Source organism: Camelus dromedarius, chromosome 30 (genome assembly GCF_036321535.1).
Source record: "Camelus dromedarius isolate mCamDro1 chromosome 30, mCamDro1.pat, whole genome shotgun sequence".
In the NCBI taxonomy this organism is placed as follows: Eukaryota; Metazoa; Chordata; class Mammalia; order Artiodactyla; family Camelidae; genus Camelus; species Camelus dromedarius.
Genome location: NC_087465.1, coordinates 18,068,318 through 18,084,465, shown reverse-complemented (window position 1 = coordinate 18,084,465; position 16,148 = coordinate 18,068,318). Strand labels below are relative to the sequence as shown.

General features: G+C 47.1%; 1 protein-coding gene across 2 annotated transcripts; it reads left to right on the top strand.

The window, feature by feature from the left end:
- Positions 1-7,177: 7,177 nt before the first annotated feature.
- On the top strand, positions 7,178-11,029 carry HEY1 (hes related family bHLH transcription factor with YRPW motif 1). Of its 2 annotated transcripts, XM_010979400.3 has the most exons (5): positions 7,178-7,440; positions 7,706-7,781; positions 7,934-8,017; positions 8,309-8,390; positions 9,279-11,029. In XM_010979400.3, exons 1-5 carry the CDS (start codon positions 7,352-7,354, stop codon positions 9,860-9,862), a joined length of 915 nt encoding a protein of 304 aa, XP_010977702.3. In that variant the 5' UTR covers positions 7,178-7,351; the 3' UTR covers positions 9,863-11,029. The 2 variants fall into 2 exon arrangements, with proteins under 2 accessions (XP_010977702.3, XP_031297294.2); XM_031441434.2 differs by lacking the exons at positions 7,178-7,440; positions 7,706-7,781; positions 7,934-8,017; positions 8,309-8,390 and adding an exon at positions 8,775-8,829.
- The last annotated feature ends 5,119 nt before the right edge of the window (positions 11,030-16,148 follow it).

Sequence of the window (16,148 nt, the reverse complement as noted above, 5' to 3'; positions counted from 1 at the left end):
AGAGGGTTCAATTCAAGAAGGAAGAATATTTATAGTCTATAATATGGTGCCTTGTATAGAAAATCTTTAATGCTCAACAGTAGTAAAGCAAGATCTTGTGTGTGTGTGTGTGTGCGCACACGCGAGCATGTGTGTGCATGTATGTGTTTTAAGGGGATCTAAGTTCACATTGATAAAATCTAAAGAATTGTTCATGATATTTCTCTTTCAAGATACACTACTCCTTTTCTCTCTACCTCAATTATTAGCAGTAATTCTCAGCAGCAATTCCCCTCTACGTGAGGACACACACACACACACACAGAGAGAGAGAAAGAGAGAGAGCGCGAGCGAGCGAGCAGCCCTCTGATGTCTCTTCTTATAAGGGCACTAATCCCATCATGAGGGCCCACCGTCATGACCTCATCTAACCTTAGTTACTTCCTAAAGGCCCCATCTTCATACCATGAGATGGGGAGGCTAGGACTTTAGCATATGGATTTGACGGTGGAGGGGGGGCACAATTCAGTCCAAAGCAAGAATGATACCCAAATACCTTTCACTTCTTTTATCTTCTTATAATTGGGATGTTGTCTGGCCCCATTAGCCTTTGAGTACAAACAAGGTCACATTAATGCCCAGATTACAATGACTCTTATCACTTTCTGCCTATTGGGACTTTGTCCCCTTTCTAAGTTTTCAGCCTGGCCCAGACAGTGCCTCATTAATGTTCAGGACCGAGTTCACCCCTGCCAGGCCCTCCTTAAGACTGCTTCTTTGCCCAGTCCCTAGTCTTCCACTGGTCCATTACCCCACACCCTAGAGCCCCATTTGGTGATAAATATGTACAGGAGTGGCACAAGGGTTGTACAATGACCCTGATCCAAGTTTGCAATGTGTTGTCAGCTGGGTGCCAATCAGCACTGTTTTCTCCACCAGGATAATTTATCATACAAACAGCTCTCTCAGCTTCTGGTCCTAATCCTTCTCTTTACTGAGTCTCAAAATCTGTCCTCTCTCTTTTTCTTCTTTTCCTCATCTCTGCCCTGGGCCCCTCAATCAGAAGGTAACACAACAAAACAATACCATTCCTTTCAACCTAAGCCCCAAAAGGACAACTTAGGGTGTTAGTGGCCCATCAGTTTCAAAGACATGAGAGTATGTGAATTCCAGTTTGGGGCTCACCTGGAACCTCGCACTATACTTTGAATTTTAATAATTTTCAATCATTTCAGATATATTTATGATACATATCTATGAACACACAAGTCCTAAATGATGAAACACTTGGACACAGGATCTAATGACACCAGACGACACAGATATGGCAGTGCTGCCTGAGCATCCAGGCAACCCAGGAAAATAGTCCTCCACTTCCACTGAATGCAGCTGGGCACAGGTTTCAAGAAATGAGTCACAGACTTGCTTTTCTGACACCCTAAGACTGATCTCACTTATATCCAGAGCTGTCTTGAAAGTGTGAAATAAAAAGTTTCACTGAATTATTTAAATTTTGAAAAGACACTGCAAATAAATATCTGAAATATTTTAATTGAGGGAATATGTTGCCAATTACTGTTTGCATCATTTGAATTGAGGAAAGAATATGCTGTAAACTAGCCTTTAAGGGAAAGAGGATGCCATGGAATCAAACCAACAGCAGGGATTCAGATACGACTTTGAGCAAATCTACTTCTCTCTGCCCAGGCTTCTTGTAAAACTGGGAAAAATACTAATTGCTCCTTCCTGGGTTATTCTGAGGATGCAATTATAAGCTTAGTTCTTAAAACTGTGCCTGGTACATGGTAAGTGCCATAAAAGTGCAGTGAAGAAGTCTTTACATTTTTTTTTTCAAGGAATTGTTCTCTCCGAATAGTCAGGAAAGAATTTTTAAAGCCAAAGTTATATCCAGAACTCAATAATACTTTCTATTAAGTTGCTTTTCACTTATGCTTCATTTTATGTGGGTCATCAGTCGTTCATCACAAGCAAAATGCATCCATCCTCAGGCTAGAACAGAATTTCCCAAGGTTGGTTCCTGAGGATGCTATTTCAGTGGAATACTGGCAGATGTTGTGAGACAAAAGGGTTCTAAGGTTGACGAGTTCCGGAAGTGCAGAGTTGGACACGTGACAATGAGGCGTCTTTACTAAGGATTTCTCAGAGCCATTTACACTCTCAGGCGCCCTGAGATCTCCAGTAGTTTCCCAAATGTCTTTGAAAACAGATTATTTTGCAGAGAATCTTGAAAGATTAATGTTCTGTGAAATGCACTTGGCATTTTAAATATCCTTTTTCTTTTTTTTTTTAAAGACAGAGTGACCCATCCTGAAGGAATTTTCCTGGTTTGCCTGGATGCTTAGGCAATACTGCCATATCTGTGTTTCTTGCAGGAGCAAGAAAACCTACAGAAGCATCCTCTTAAGATGCTCAGCCCAATTCAGGATGAAGGAGCCCACGTTATCACCATTGTAACTCGTAAGCAGGAGGTGTGACATTTGTATAGTAGTTTACAAAACGCTTTGTCTCATTTTACCTTCTAAAAAACCAAAACTAGTACCAAGGGATAATTCTTAATTTACAGATGAGAAAACCAAAGCTTGGAGGAGAGACGTACAGTCATGGACTCAAGGTCACATGGCTAGGAAAGGGGGACTCAGACTCAAGCAGGCAACTTGGAACTCTCTCCACCTCTTGCTGTAGAACTTTGCTGCCTGATGGGATTCCAATTCAACAACCCCTTCAGGGCCAACGCAAAGGGTCTCCCATCTGACCTCAGGTAGGAGAGTGGGCAGTGGAAATGCACTTTTGCGTGGCATCACGTGCCCCAAGGCAATGTGGCATTTGAGACACAGCAGCAGGAGAAGGCAGCAAGCAAGAGGAGCAGAGGAAAAGCGGCACTTAGTCAAAATTTGGGTCTGCCAGCTTTGGGTGACTGTATCTTGTGGTTTCTGATTTGGTGGGTTCTCATCAAGGAGCCATGTCTGAAGCCAGTAGGGACGCAACTTACTTGTTCACGTGCTCATAGCACGGCGTGTTTAAGGCACGTTCCTTAAAAAGAGACTCAGAATGCACAACTTTCACTAGTAATCAATAGCAGGTGCTAATTTTTTAGGTCTACTCAAAATAACCTCATACTCTTCACAAGAAGCATGGTTCTTTCCCACCATTTTAAAAAGCTTTCTAGAGAGACTGTGTTGAATATATCCAATTACTAGATACTTATTTTTTTCTCATTAGATGTGTAACTAACTGAGTATCAGAAGAAAACTGAGGGGTAACCTAGTGTTCAGTTTAAATCAAATATATTAATAGTTTATAGTATGAGCTGCTGTTTAAGTGCTTCCTCATGGTAAATCACTGTAAAATGCTTTACAGAATTGATCTTATTTAATCTGTGACAATGGAAAATAAAATTGTTAATATTCCCATTTTACAGATAGGAGAACAGAGGCTTAAAGAGGTTAAATAACTTGCCCATTGTCATGCAGCTAAGATGTTGATCTGAACATGTCTTTACCACGCACCCCTGTGAGCAGCTGGATAGGGACTGTGGCTTCCCAGCTCAGTGCTCCAGGCCCGGCTCCGTGCCCAGCACCTAGTAGGGGCTTTATACAGGGTGTCAAGTGAATCCATAAACAAGAAAGACCAGGATGTTTCAAACACCAGCTGGCTTCACCTAAAAGCTGTTTTAACAAAGGCATTTTGCCACAGAATAGATAAAGCAACTTGCCTACAAGCCCAGACTAAGGCTGTCTCTGTCTTTTCCCCGGGCTGCGGGTGTAATCTCTGGCTCTCTGGCACACCGTTGCCAATGCCTGTTTATTCACAATCACCTACACTCACTAGCAAACTGACAGCGAGAAGGCTTCACTGAGGACACCAAAGTCGGGACCTTCACCGTGGCCAGAGCCTTGATGAACAGACAACTGAAGACCCAGGGCTTCTTCCTGGGCCATCCCCTACTGTCTTTTCTGGCCAGCTGCTCACCCTTAAGCCTCTTTCATACAGAAATGCTGCAGCTGCACTTTGAGGACGAGCTCTTTCCCTCTAGAGGTCTGACCAGTTCAGCCCTTTAGAAGCCTGGCCCAGGCCTGGCCCTGGGAGTGAATTCCCCAAATCTGGGCTATTTCTCTCTTTGGGGGCACATGGAGCATCTTTTCTGCAAGAGAACACAGAGAAAAGCAACCAGCTGGATATAAATAACTAAACCCGGACCCCACAGACCAGGTGAGGAAATGGGCCTGCATGCAAACTGGAAAAGGCTGCTACCTCAAGAACGATAAAAGAACAACACTGCCCTCCCCCACCCTCCCCCATTCCACTGGAAAAAGGCCCCTTCTGGAAGGGCTAGGCCCGGGCAGCTCCTCTCAGGCTGGAGAGGGGGGTCACTTCTGCATGTTTGCCTTGTGCACAGCGGGTTGCTAATAAGTTTAAAACAGTTCTTTGCTCAAAGCTTCCAGGGATAAATCCTCTCCATGTAGCAGGTGGTACAACATTGGGCCTCCTGCTTTCAGTCCAACTCTCTCCTCTGATGCCACCATCCAAAGGAGGGGCCTTCATCCCTTCTTTCTTGGCTCTAACTGAATCACCAAGTTGACCTCACCTCCATCAAAGTCCCTTCTCAAACTCAGAAAAGGCCTACTCAGACCTCAGAAAGTATTCTCACCCCCTTGTATTTCCAAGCATCGACATATCTATAACTATTTCACTTGTGTATTATCTCCCCCTAGAATGTGAATTCCTGGACGCAGAAACCATGTAACTTTTGGCTCCCTGTCACATTCTCAGGTCCCAGCACAGTGCCAGGCACACGGGAGGCACCCAGTAAGTATTTGCTGGATGGATGAATGAATGAGAGCCCAAGTTAAACAGCACAGGAATGGACAATTTCAATGTAGACCCCCTTTTTGACAGAAAGTAATATTGAGTATGGGAGGAATATTTTGTTTAGGTACCAATGTGGGTGAGGAATCCTCAACCCCATGTTGTCTTCCTCTCTCTCCCACCTAGCTGCAGCCTGCCCACACTTCTCCAAGGCAGCGGAAATGGGCCAAAGCAGGAAAGGCTGACTCATGGTAGCTTCCAGAGGCTGGGAAAATTTACAGAACCACAGAGGGTAGTGCACACACTGACTTCTGGGACAGAGTGGCCCAACACGCTGGGGGAAGAACCTGAAAGTCAGAGAAGTCTGGAAAGCAGAGGGGAGAGGGTGGATGGCTTCCTATGCCTGGACCACCAGGTTCTACAAGGGAAGTGGCAAGTGGCAATGATGTGCTTGACTGAAGACTGCGGAGGCTGAACGTCTGGCTTTGCGACTACAGCAAACCCCAGGGAGCTCTGTGACCTGCGAGTAGGAGCAGAAAAAGAAGATACTGGGATTATCCTTGGGTGGACAACTGACAAGTGGCCTCCTGGTGCACCAGCAACAACAAATCCACGTTGGCTGATGGAGAGACGCAGCCTAGACAGGGAAGCAGAGGAGACCATTAGGAAGGACTGAGGGGTCAGAGGTGAAGGCGAAGTGGAGCAAGAGGGTCAGCGAGAGCCAGGAAGGGGCGTAACGAGTGTGTGTGTTGGGGGGGCGACAGGCTGAGAAATGAACGTAAACGTATCAGGTTCAGGCCACTGAGAGTGCGTGGTGTCCAAAGTGTGTTAAGAGGGCACTGAGATCAACAATTAAGGGGGAACAGAAATGGGCCAGCAATTCGCAAAGGTGAGAATACTTCTGTCATCCTCAACAGTATTTATCAAGCGTTCCCTCACTGACAGGATTCCAAGCTCAGCAGCCACTAGCGTGGATTCAGAGGAGTAGGAATTGCTCTGCTCCTTTGTCAGGGCTAAGGAAGTCTGGATTTCTAAATTCAAAGCAACCATTCGGCTGCTTCTACAAATCAGGAATCAGTCCGAGATATACAATATATATTTTAAAAACATCTCTCTTCTTGAGGACTCGTGGAACTTCACGCAGCACCCAGTACACGCCACGCCACCACCGAGGCCAGAGTGTGTGGGGTGCGCGCCAGTGTCTATGGGCCAGAGACGTGAGTCCCCGCAGGGAGGGCGGCCTCAGACGCCAAAGCTCAGCCCCGCCACCCTGTCGCCCGCTGAGAGGATCTGGCCGCCAAGGCCTGAAAAAAACAAACAAAAAAATATAATGAATATCCCCAGAGGCCTTTTCTCTCTAGACAGCCGAGAAAACAAGCGCTCCACTTCCCCGGAAATTAGATGCACAGGGGAATTCATTCCATCCTGGAGGCTGGGAAGCCCCTGCGGAAGCGCGACCGGCTGCTGGTGGAGACACAGCTCCAGAAACCGAAAAAGAACATTCCCTGAAGTCATGCCTTCCCTGCAAGCGCCGGCTCCCGGGCTGGTGGCCACTGTGGATGGCGCCCTGCCCGTCCGCGGAGCGCCCGGCGCGCCGCCCGGCCAGGTGCATCAGGCCCGTCTCCGCCGGCGGCGCGCGCCTCCCGCGCCGGGCACGGGCGGCCCCGCAGCCGAGATTTACCGCGGCGCAGGGCGGCAGCTTCCGGGGCCGCCCGGCGCCCAAGCTCGGATTACAGGTTCACACGGGGGGCCCGGCCCGAGCCGCCCAGCCCCCTCCGGCGCGCCCTCGCGCCGCCCGGCTCCCCCGCCTGCCCATTCTTCTCCATTCATGCGGACGCCCAGCGCCGCCGCCGCCGCCGCCGCCGCCGCCAGAGCGGCCGCCGTCGCCGCCGCCGGCCGCCCGGATTGGCTGGCGGCCGCGGCGCCGGCACTTTCCCACGGCCCGCGGCGCGTGCGGCTCACCGGCGGCGCTGCAGGCGCGGCCTTGGCGTGTGGCCAGGCCAATCGGGGTGCGCGGAGTGGGGCGGGGCCGCGGCCGTCGGCAGGCTGGTGTCCCAGCCTGGCCTCCCCCGCCTGCCCGCCGCCGGCCCACCGCCGCCCGCGCCTCCTCCTTCCCCCCAGCGGAGGCCCGGCGGAGCCCCCGCGGAGCCGACGCACCGCCGCCGGTCTGGGGAGGGCGCGGAGGGCGGGGGCGGGGCGCGCCCTCGCCCTCAGCCTCGCCCCCAGCCTCGCCCCCGCCCCTCCTCTGAGTCGCTGCCAATCAGCGGAACGAGAAGCCGGATTGGCCGATGGAAGGCGGTTGCCCTGGAGCCACCACCCCGCCCCTCCACCCCCCTCGCCCGCCCCCTCCTCTCCCCCGCCCTCCCCAGGGCCCTGGGAAGGGGCGCAGCGTGGGAAAGGGATGGTTGAGTTTTAACCGGAGGCAGAGCGTGAGTGGGACCAGTGTGTGCGGAACGCGAGCAGCCGAGCGCGGAAAGGCGCAGCTGCTGTTAACTCCTCCCTGCCCGCCGCGCCGGCCCTCCCCCGGAGCCCCTGCGCAGCCAGCATGAAGCGAGCCCACCCCGAGTACAGCTCCTCGGATAGCGAGCTGGACGAGACCATCGAGGTGGAAAAGGAGAGTGCGGATGAGAATGGGTGAGTTGAGGGCGTCAGAGCGGAGCAGGAGCGGGAGGCGAGCGCCGGCTGGCCGCAGTGACAGCGCTCGAGGGCCCGGGGCACGCCGGCGCCCTGCACTGACCTCTGCGCATCTCCCGCAGGCGTCCGCCCCGGGTGAGGGACCCCGAGGCGCTTTCAAGCCAAAGTTGCCAAAGCTGTCTGAGTACTGGGGGGACGTAGGCGCGACCTCTCAGATCAGCTCCTCTCGCTTAACGGCGATTTTTTCCCCCCTCCTCTCGTTCAGGAACTTGAGTTCGGCTCTAGGTTCCATGTCCCCAACTACATCTTCACAGATCTTGGCCAGGAAAAGACGGAGAGGAGTGAGTCGCTTTACAGTGCTCCTTTTTGGGGGGGAGGGGAGGGGGCGGGGATTGTTTTGTTTAATTAATTAACGGAAAGAACCACCTCTCTTCACCTTGGAATTTACAGTCATAATGGAAATGTCCTCCTTTGTTTTGCCTGCCTTCTACAGATCATTGAGAAGCGCCGACGAGACCGGATCAATAACAGTTTGTCTGAGCTGAGAAGGCTGGTACCCAGTGCTTTTGAGAAGCAGGTAATGGAGAAAGTAGATAGAGCCCTCAGTGTAGCTATGCACTCCTTCAGAATCCTTCCCCTCATGAATATGAACCTCACCCGTGTCTTGGAAAATAACCGCGTTGTTTGTGCGGAGGGAGATGAATTCATCCAGATTCGAACATATTTTGCGAAGACAACTTATTTTGCTTTAGTCTGTACTTTTATGATTTACAAAGCATATATGTGCATCTAAATTTTAAGTTGTTCCCCAAAGGCACTTGGTGCCAAAATTAAAAAAAAAAAATTTTCCCCCTCTTCTCTTCTGTAGGGATCTGCCAAGCTAGAAAAAGCCGAGATCCTGCAGATGACAGTGGATCACCTGAAAATGCTGCACACCGCGGGGGGGAAAGGTACATCTCCAGTCTGGCGGGGGCCCTGAGTGTTGGGGGTAGAATGAACAGCTGCGGACAGCCAGGACTGGTGCATTCGCTGCCTTATATTTGCTGTGTGCTTTGGGGGTGGGGAGAGAACGTGCGTGGTGTGTGGGACTGCCTGTCAGTGCATTTTCACGTGCACATTTCCTCCAGCGAACTCATCACCCCAACCCTCTGCAAATGAAGCTAATGCACCTTCTTTTGGAAAATACCTATTATGTGTGATGTGCCCATAAAATTGTGATTCAAATCAGGTAGCTCTCACATTTGTTTATTGCCATTCTGAGGAAAAGCTTTTTTTTTTTTTAAAGTATATAAGCTTAATTTCATATACAAGATTTTAAAAGAGTGAACTGCCACATGACTCTTGAGGAAAGAAATCTCTTGCGGTTAACTAGAGAAAACTCAACAGAAGGTGGGAGACGGAGCTCTGTGTGCCTGTCTCCAGCCAGAAAATGCTTCTCTCTGCATCAAGTGCCTAAAAGCCCCGTGATGATAACTTACATCTGTGTGTCTAATGAATTTCACTACTCTGTGGTTTTTCTCTCCTTGATGTATTTTTTGTTGTTGTTGAGGGAATACATTAAAGGAATGAACATAGTTTCATCTGCCGGTAGGGTATAATTCCAGTTTCTGCTTGGCAATTTCTAATTGGGCTTTGAACTTGGATTAGCAAACATATACTCCTCATGTTGATCAATGCAAAGATTTTGGTTGACTCCCAAGTATTTGGACTTTCAGAAGAGCCCGTGAATGCCGTTTTTTAAAGGATGTAGGTATTTTCCAGGAAGGGCTGCCTTTGGGATTGAAATAATTAGGGAAATGAGCGACGCTCTAAGGTTTTTCTTTTGTTCTCTTCCTCAGGCTATTTTGACGCGCACGCCCTCGCTATGGACTATCGGAGTTTGGGGTTTCGGGAATGCCTGGCAGAAGTCGCCCGTTACCTGAGCATCATCGAAGGACTAGATGCCTCTGACCCGCTTCGGGTTCGACTGGTCTCGCATCTGAACAACTACGCCTCCCAGCGGGAAGCGGCGAGCGGTGCCCACGCAGGCCTTGGACACATTCCCTGGGGCAGCGCCTTCGGACATCACCCGCACGTCGCGCACCCCCTGTTGCTGCCCCAGAACAGCCACGGGAACACTGGCACCACGGCCTCGCCCACGGAACCCCACCACCAGGGCAGGTTGGCCACGGCACATCCGGAGGCGCCCGCTTTGCGCGCGCCCCCTAGCGGCGGCCTTGGACCGGTGCTCCCCGTGGTCTCCTCCGCCTCCAAACTCTCGCCGCCCCTGCTCTCCTCCGTGGCCTCCCTGTCGGCCTTTCCCTTCTCTTTTGGCTCCTTCCACTTACTCTCTCCCAATGCACTGAGCCCTTCGGCACCCACGCAGGCAGCAAACCTTGGCAAACCCTATAGACCTTGGGGGACGGAGATTGGAGCTTTTTAAAGAACTGATGCTATAGAATGAGGGCGGGGGAAGACTTAAAATCCCAGCTGAGCTGGGCTGTTGCCAACATCACCTTAAAGTCATCAGTAAGGTAAAAAGAAAAAAAGGTACACTTTCAGATAAATTTTGTTGAAAGACAAAAGGTTTGTTGGTTTACTTTTTTTTTTTAATTTTTTTTATCATGTCATGTATTAGCAGTTTTTAAAAACTAGTTGTTAAATTTTGTTCCAGACATTAAATTGCAATAGTGAGTATAAACCAGCACTTGGTGATAGGTTTGTACTGTGCCTAATTTACTTTGTAAACCTGTCTAAGAAATGATTCCATTTTGGCCTCAAAGTTTTGGGAGGTTTAATATTTAGTAGTTTCAGTCTGTTCTTCTCCTTGTATAGTGACAGTGTCTTTTTAGAATTAATTTTCCAAACCATTCTACACTCAACGCTAACATGACGCTATTTGTTAATTTTTTTGGCAATTTAAGGTGTTGTATAAATAATATTCTTTTTGGGGGGGAGCTATATGGAATTTTATATTTCTGAATAAAGCGTTGACAAATCAGATGATCAGCTTTATCCAAGAAAGAAGACTCGGTAATTCTCTGCCTCCTACAGCAGTAAGTTGAATGTACAGCCATCAGGGGCCCAGAATCCGAATGCCTGACCGCTATCTACCAGGACTTGTAGTTCTGGCTTAGTTAGGAGAGGTCCGCATTGGAGCTGGCAGGGAGGGGATGGAAGATAATTGCATAGACTATGCCTGCATTTACCAGCCTCAAGCAATGCAATGCATTTTTAAGCTCACAGATCTCAAATGCACAGATGTTAATTTAACATGGATAAGTGATCATGGTGTGCAAGTGGTCAATGAATAGTCCAGTGGAACCTGTTAAATGCGTAACCTAATTCTTCCCGGAGCTACCTTATTTTCTTTTAACTGAAAATTTTTCTGTTGTGTTTTCCTTTTTGATGCATGGAAATGTGGTTGTCGAGATGCTTAAAAGGGCTTTGCTCCCTTCTACTTGGTTTGTTTAATTTGATTTGGGCTATAAAAGCATCATTTTACAGGTTTATTCCTATAGCAGGTGTAGTTTAAATGACCTCCTCTGAACTGGGTTTGACCTCTGTTGTACTGATGTGTTGTGACTAAATAAAAAAGAACAAACTCTTCTGCTGTATATGCCTTACATACTTTGGTCTTTCTCTCTGTTGGTTAAGACAAGATAAATTTTCTTTTCATTTTGCCTGGTTATCAGTTTTCTTATGTCTAATAATTTCATTATTCTTGGAATTCTAAGCTGCATGAATTTGTGCTATTGAATAAGGTGACTTCACTATGGTGCAGAGCTTTGGTGTGACTCCCACAAGGGGACTTCGCCCTCCAGCTGTTATGTCAGGTGACCTGGCCCTCAACTGGCCATGTATGGACTCAAAACCTCAGTGCAGATTGGAAGTTGGCAGGTGGGAGAGAACTCTGATGAAATCTTATAAAATTGTGTTGACCATTTGACAAATTTTTACTGAGAGCATTTACTACATGCTTAATTCTACGCTGGGAGAACAGAATATTTAAATTCTTTTCTTTCTTTCTTTCTTTTTTTTAATGGCAAAATAAGAAAAGCCAAACTGCTCTCTCTGAGTCCGAGCACCTGAGGCCTGGTGAGCAGTGGCAGGCTGTAATTCTGCACCTGCACCGCTCCAGGAGTCTTTCCTGGCCTTGTTTCCAAGGAATTTGCTTAACCCTGTCGTTGCATTTGGCTCCTGCACTGTGTAGTGCAGAAACCGACACATGCTTTAGGTTAGAACAAAATGCTGCCAGAACAGAGGCAGTCATCTGCGCCCTGGGGGAGAGGAGTGCCTTCCCATTGCCTTAAAAGTCATCCTCCTGCCAATTAAGGAGTGCCGTTTCCTAGCTCGGAGGAAGGAGTTCGCCTTGATCCTGAGGGCAGAAGGGAGGACAAGGAGAAAACCCACTCTGGCGGATGAAACAGAGCCTTCCTTCTCTTTGCTTAACCACCGAGCTCCTGCTCCCTCCTCTGATTAAGAAATGAGGATAAGGAGGCAAAGAGAAGTTTGGCCTTTGAACTTGAGCAGCAACTTCTGGGTCCCTGTGAATGGAATGGATGGCGAGTGTGGCGTTTTTCTGATTGTGGGTTTCAAATGCTAGCTCCCACTCAACCCTCCTCTGTGTGGCCTCGGGGCTTGGTCCCTCCGTGATGCACGGTTGCATTCTTAGCGCTGCCTGTGCCATGCAGAGGCTCTTTCCGCCTGTCATAATGCGGAGATGGAAAGTGTCATGATGATTTCTGCCAAGTGTCAGTTTCATTTTAGCAACCGTGATTTCAAATGGCACTACAGCATTCCTGAACATCGTGCTCAGACCATCTTAGGTGCTCCATGGCACACAGGTTGAGATGGCTGCTAATGTGGTAAAAAAAAAAAAAAAAAGAAGTAAAGCCTCTCATTTTGCCGACCCTGCTGGAAGCATGGTGGAACCGTAAACGTGTGGCACATTCCTCTTGTCTTATCAGTGATCCCTATGTCACCACCTGGTTAGTTTTTCTCTTTTTGGTGGGGGGATGGGAGTGGGGGTACTCTTCGAGATTACATAGGTATTCAAAGAAATATTTTGGTTTCTTTTTAAAATCTTTTAAGTTGACAGATTTCTGGAAATGGTAGAGGTGGAGTCTGGGAAACAGGATGGAGTTACGGTGATGAGCCAGAGGTATGTAGAAAAATGAATGTAGGAAAACTCTTATTTTTATTCTGAACTGATGTAGTATGACAAAAATTAACATCAAGGACATTAGTGCCAGCATAATTTTATGCTCTCTCTCTCTCTCTCTATATATATATATTTATATATATTTATGATACTTCTACACACACAATTTTTATATGGCCTGTCAATTTACCTTATAAAAAATAATATCACTTGTCACAAAGAATCTTGAAAGGCCTCAATAAGTATCTTTTATCTTCATTATATATATTTACCATGAATTAATGACATGAAATATAGGTGTGCAGAATTCTTGCATTAAAAAAGAACCTCTAACTCTAAATCTTTTTTAGATTTAGAAAGAAAAAAATCCAAGATGTATCATTCCTAATGTATTCACTATAGTTCAATTAAGATATGAATTCAGCTTTCTTTTGTCCCACTCTGTTACTCACAAAAATCATGGTATTTTAAACATAGATGACTTATATTTAAAATTCCTCAGAAATTTCTATCTCTAAGTTAGGCTTTTCCCCAGCCCTTCTGGTCTATACCAGTGTCACAGCTTTGATGCCTTCATTAGTTTGCAGTGATGTTTTATAATTAAAATAACTTAAGAGCTAATATCATCTGAGAGACTGCTTCAAATGTGGCCCAATTTCTTTCACAACCGGAGCTCCAGGGAAGAGGGGGGGGTTGTCTTGGGAAGGGGACCAGAATTCTGGTTCCTGCTCTGCTTTTATCTCATTGAGTGACCTTCGGTAAGTCATTTAAAATTCTCTGGACCCTGCTTTCCTCACCTGTCGGATAAAGTGGTTAGACTAGATGGGGGTCCCGGGTGCACACTCACAGGGTCAGGCACTTGTGGGGAAGGATGCAGGGGTATCGGCCAGTGGGTGCTGACCCAGGGGACACGTTCCTAGCACCTTCACTCTGCAGGGTCACATCGCTTCTACACAGGAATTTGGGTCTAGCATTACTAGATCTTTCAAGTTTTCAGAAGCGTCTCCAATTTTAGATTATTATGTGAAATTGCCCAGTTTATAGAGATTGGTAGCTAATTCACCGAAACCTGCTGGCAGCAAGACTGGGCCAGTGGGCAGCAGCCAACTCAAAGCTACAGGGACTCCAATCTGAAAGCTTCTCTGAGGGCTAAAGTTTTCTAGTCTGTTCGTCATGCATGGCTTATGAATATGCTTAATGGATAAACACATGCCTAACATAAAATAAACAATGCAGTAATTAGGGAGCTGTAGGTGATATTATGTAAAGATAACGGGCAGAGGTTTTTAAAAATTATTTCTGGGTTGTATTTCCTCCTGGAGAGAGAAACTGAAATCATTCTTCTTTTTATTCTGAGAGCCCCTTTAAAAATTTTTTTTATTGCAGTGTAATTGATTTACAATGTTAGTTTCTGGTGTACAACAAAGCGATTCAGTCATCCATCTATCTATACGTACATATATATGTATATTTTTCAGATTCTTTTCCAGCATGTTATTACAAGAAATTAGTCTAGTTCTCTGTGCTATACAGTAGGTCTTTGTTGTTTATCTATTTTATATATAGTAATGTGTATCTGTTAATTCTAAACTCCTAATTTATCCCTCCCCCAAACCCCCTTTCCCCTTTGGTAAGAATGGTTTATTTTCTATGTTTGTGTCTGTTTTGCAAATAAGTTTATTTGTCTCATTTTTTTTAGATTCCACATATAAATGATACCATGTGGTATTTGTCTTTCTCTGTCTGACTTACTTCACTTAGTAAAATAATCTCTAGGTCCATCCATGTTGCTGCAAATGGCATTATCTCATTCTTTTTTATGGCTGAGTAGTACTGAAATCATTCTTTTGGTTTTAAGTCTGGACCCTTCACAGGAACCTTTCTAAAGGTGCTGTCAACTTGGTCACTTTACCAAGGAGGAAGACGGGGTCTCGGCCCGGTGGCCTTCGATGAAAGAACAAGTGTGTAGCTTGCTGGTGACTCAGCACACTGAGGTCCTTGGAGGCGCCATCTGATTTCAGGAAGAAAGAAATGCCAGCAAAGAGCAAGCTGTTTTGAACCTCAACTTGAAATGTAATGCCTGCCTTGATCTGGATGAGCTGCAGGGCTTTTCACTCAGATGTTTTAGTGCTCTGCTCCGGGGCGGGGGAGGCGAGAAAGAAGCCAAGGGACCTAGAAACCCAGCCTTTCTTTCTGAGCTGTCTGCAGGTATTGACCTGCATTTGCGTCAGAACTTTCCCCCAGGCCCCCAAGTCCCAGAGAAGCCCCAGGTAAACAACTGTGGAGAGACAGGTGTAGGAACAGGGGCAGGTGTCCGGATTTTGTGCCACAAGGCTGTGATATCATGCTTCTTTTAGCATTATCTTGTAAATTTCCCATTGTATTCACTATTATGTTTCTATTTTTTGTGAAGTGCTTCTTGTTGCATTTGGACTTTTAACTCAAGTTAAAAGACAGCGCCTGAATTTGAAAACTCGTAATCATTCATGGGCCGTTGCTAGGTGGTCTCTGGCTTGATTTAGCAGAAGAGACTCGAAAACAACCTATTAGGCAGAGAGAGACTGGCTGTCACCCCCGAGAGAGTTGATTACTAAAAAATTTCTGCAGCTACTTTTATTTATTTATGTTTTATTGTTGTTGTTAATATCTCCCCTGGGGCATGGCTTTGTTTCTGGTGTGTAGGAGTGCTTTATACATGTGGGACTGAATCAGAAAATGAAAGAAGGCCATATCTGAGCCCTTCATCATCCTCTTTGACCTCATTTCCTACCACCGGCCCCTCCATCACTCTGCTCCAGCCACACCACACTCTGCTGTTGCTGGAATGTGCAAGTATGTACTCACCTCCAGGCCCTTGCCCTGGCTTTTCCCTCTGCCTGGAATGTTCTTCCCCCGACTCTGGTCATCTGCCTGTAATCTGTCATCACTAGGGGCTCTGCTCTAAGCCCACCTTCCCCATGTGGTCTCCCCTTAGGACCCTATTTAAAATAGTCCCCCACCTTCACCCCCTCATCTCCCCTCCTGCCGCTCCCTACCGTCCCTTCCTCTTTTGTTTTTCTCCATAGTACTTAGCATCATCTGATGGAATGTCTGTATATTTCACCGATCACTCGTTAACTGTCTGTTGTGCCTGGTGTGTTCACTTCTACGGACAGTCACTTCCTCGGCGCCTGACGTATAGGAGGCACTCAGTAAACATCTTAGTTGAATGAATGAGTGAATCCAGTCCCCCCTTGTTACCACTCAGAAGTGGAACCAAACAGATCCAAACAGTTATGTCTCTATCCCCCTCCATTCCCCACCATGAATCTTTTATTTTAAAAACTACCAGAGAAGGTAATTTCATGTTTCATTTCAATATTTTCACTATTCTAAAATTCTGCTTAAAAAAATCGAACTCAAACATTCTCCAAGTCTATTTCCATTTTGGTGTGTGTTTAGTGGGGATGGATGGACACTGGTCACCTGTTTGATATCCCCCACAAAAGACCCTACTCTTATCTGGCCAGCCCACCTCTCCGGTTTGTTCCCATGTCACTCTCTGCCTTGCTCAGGAAACTCCAGC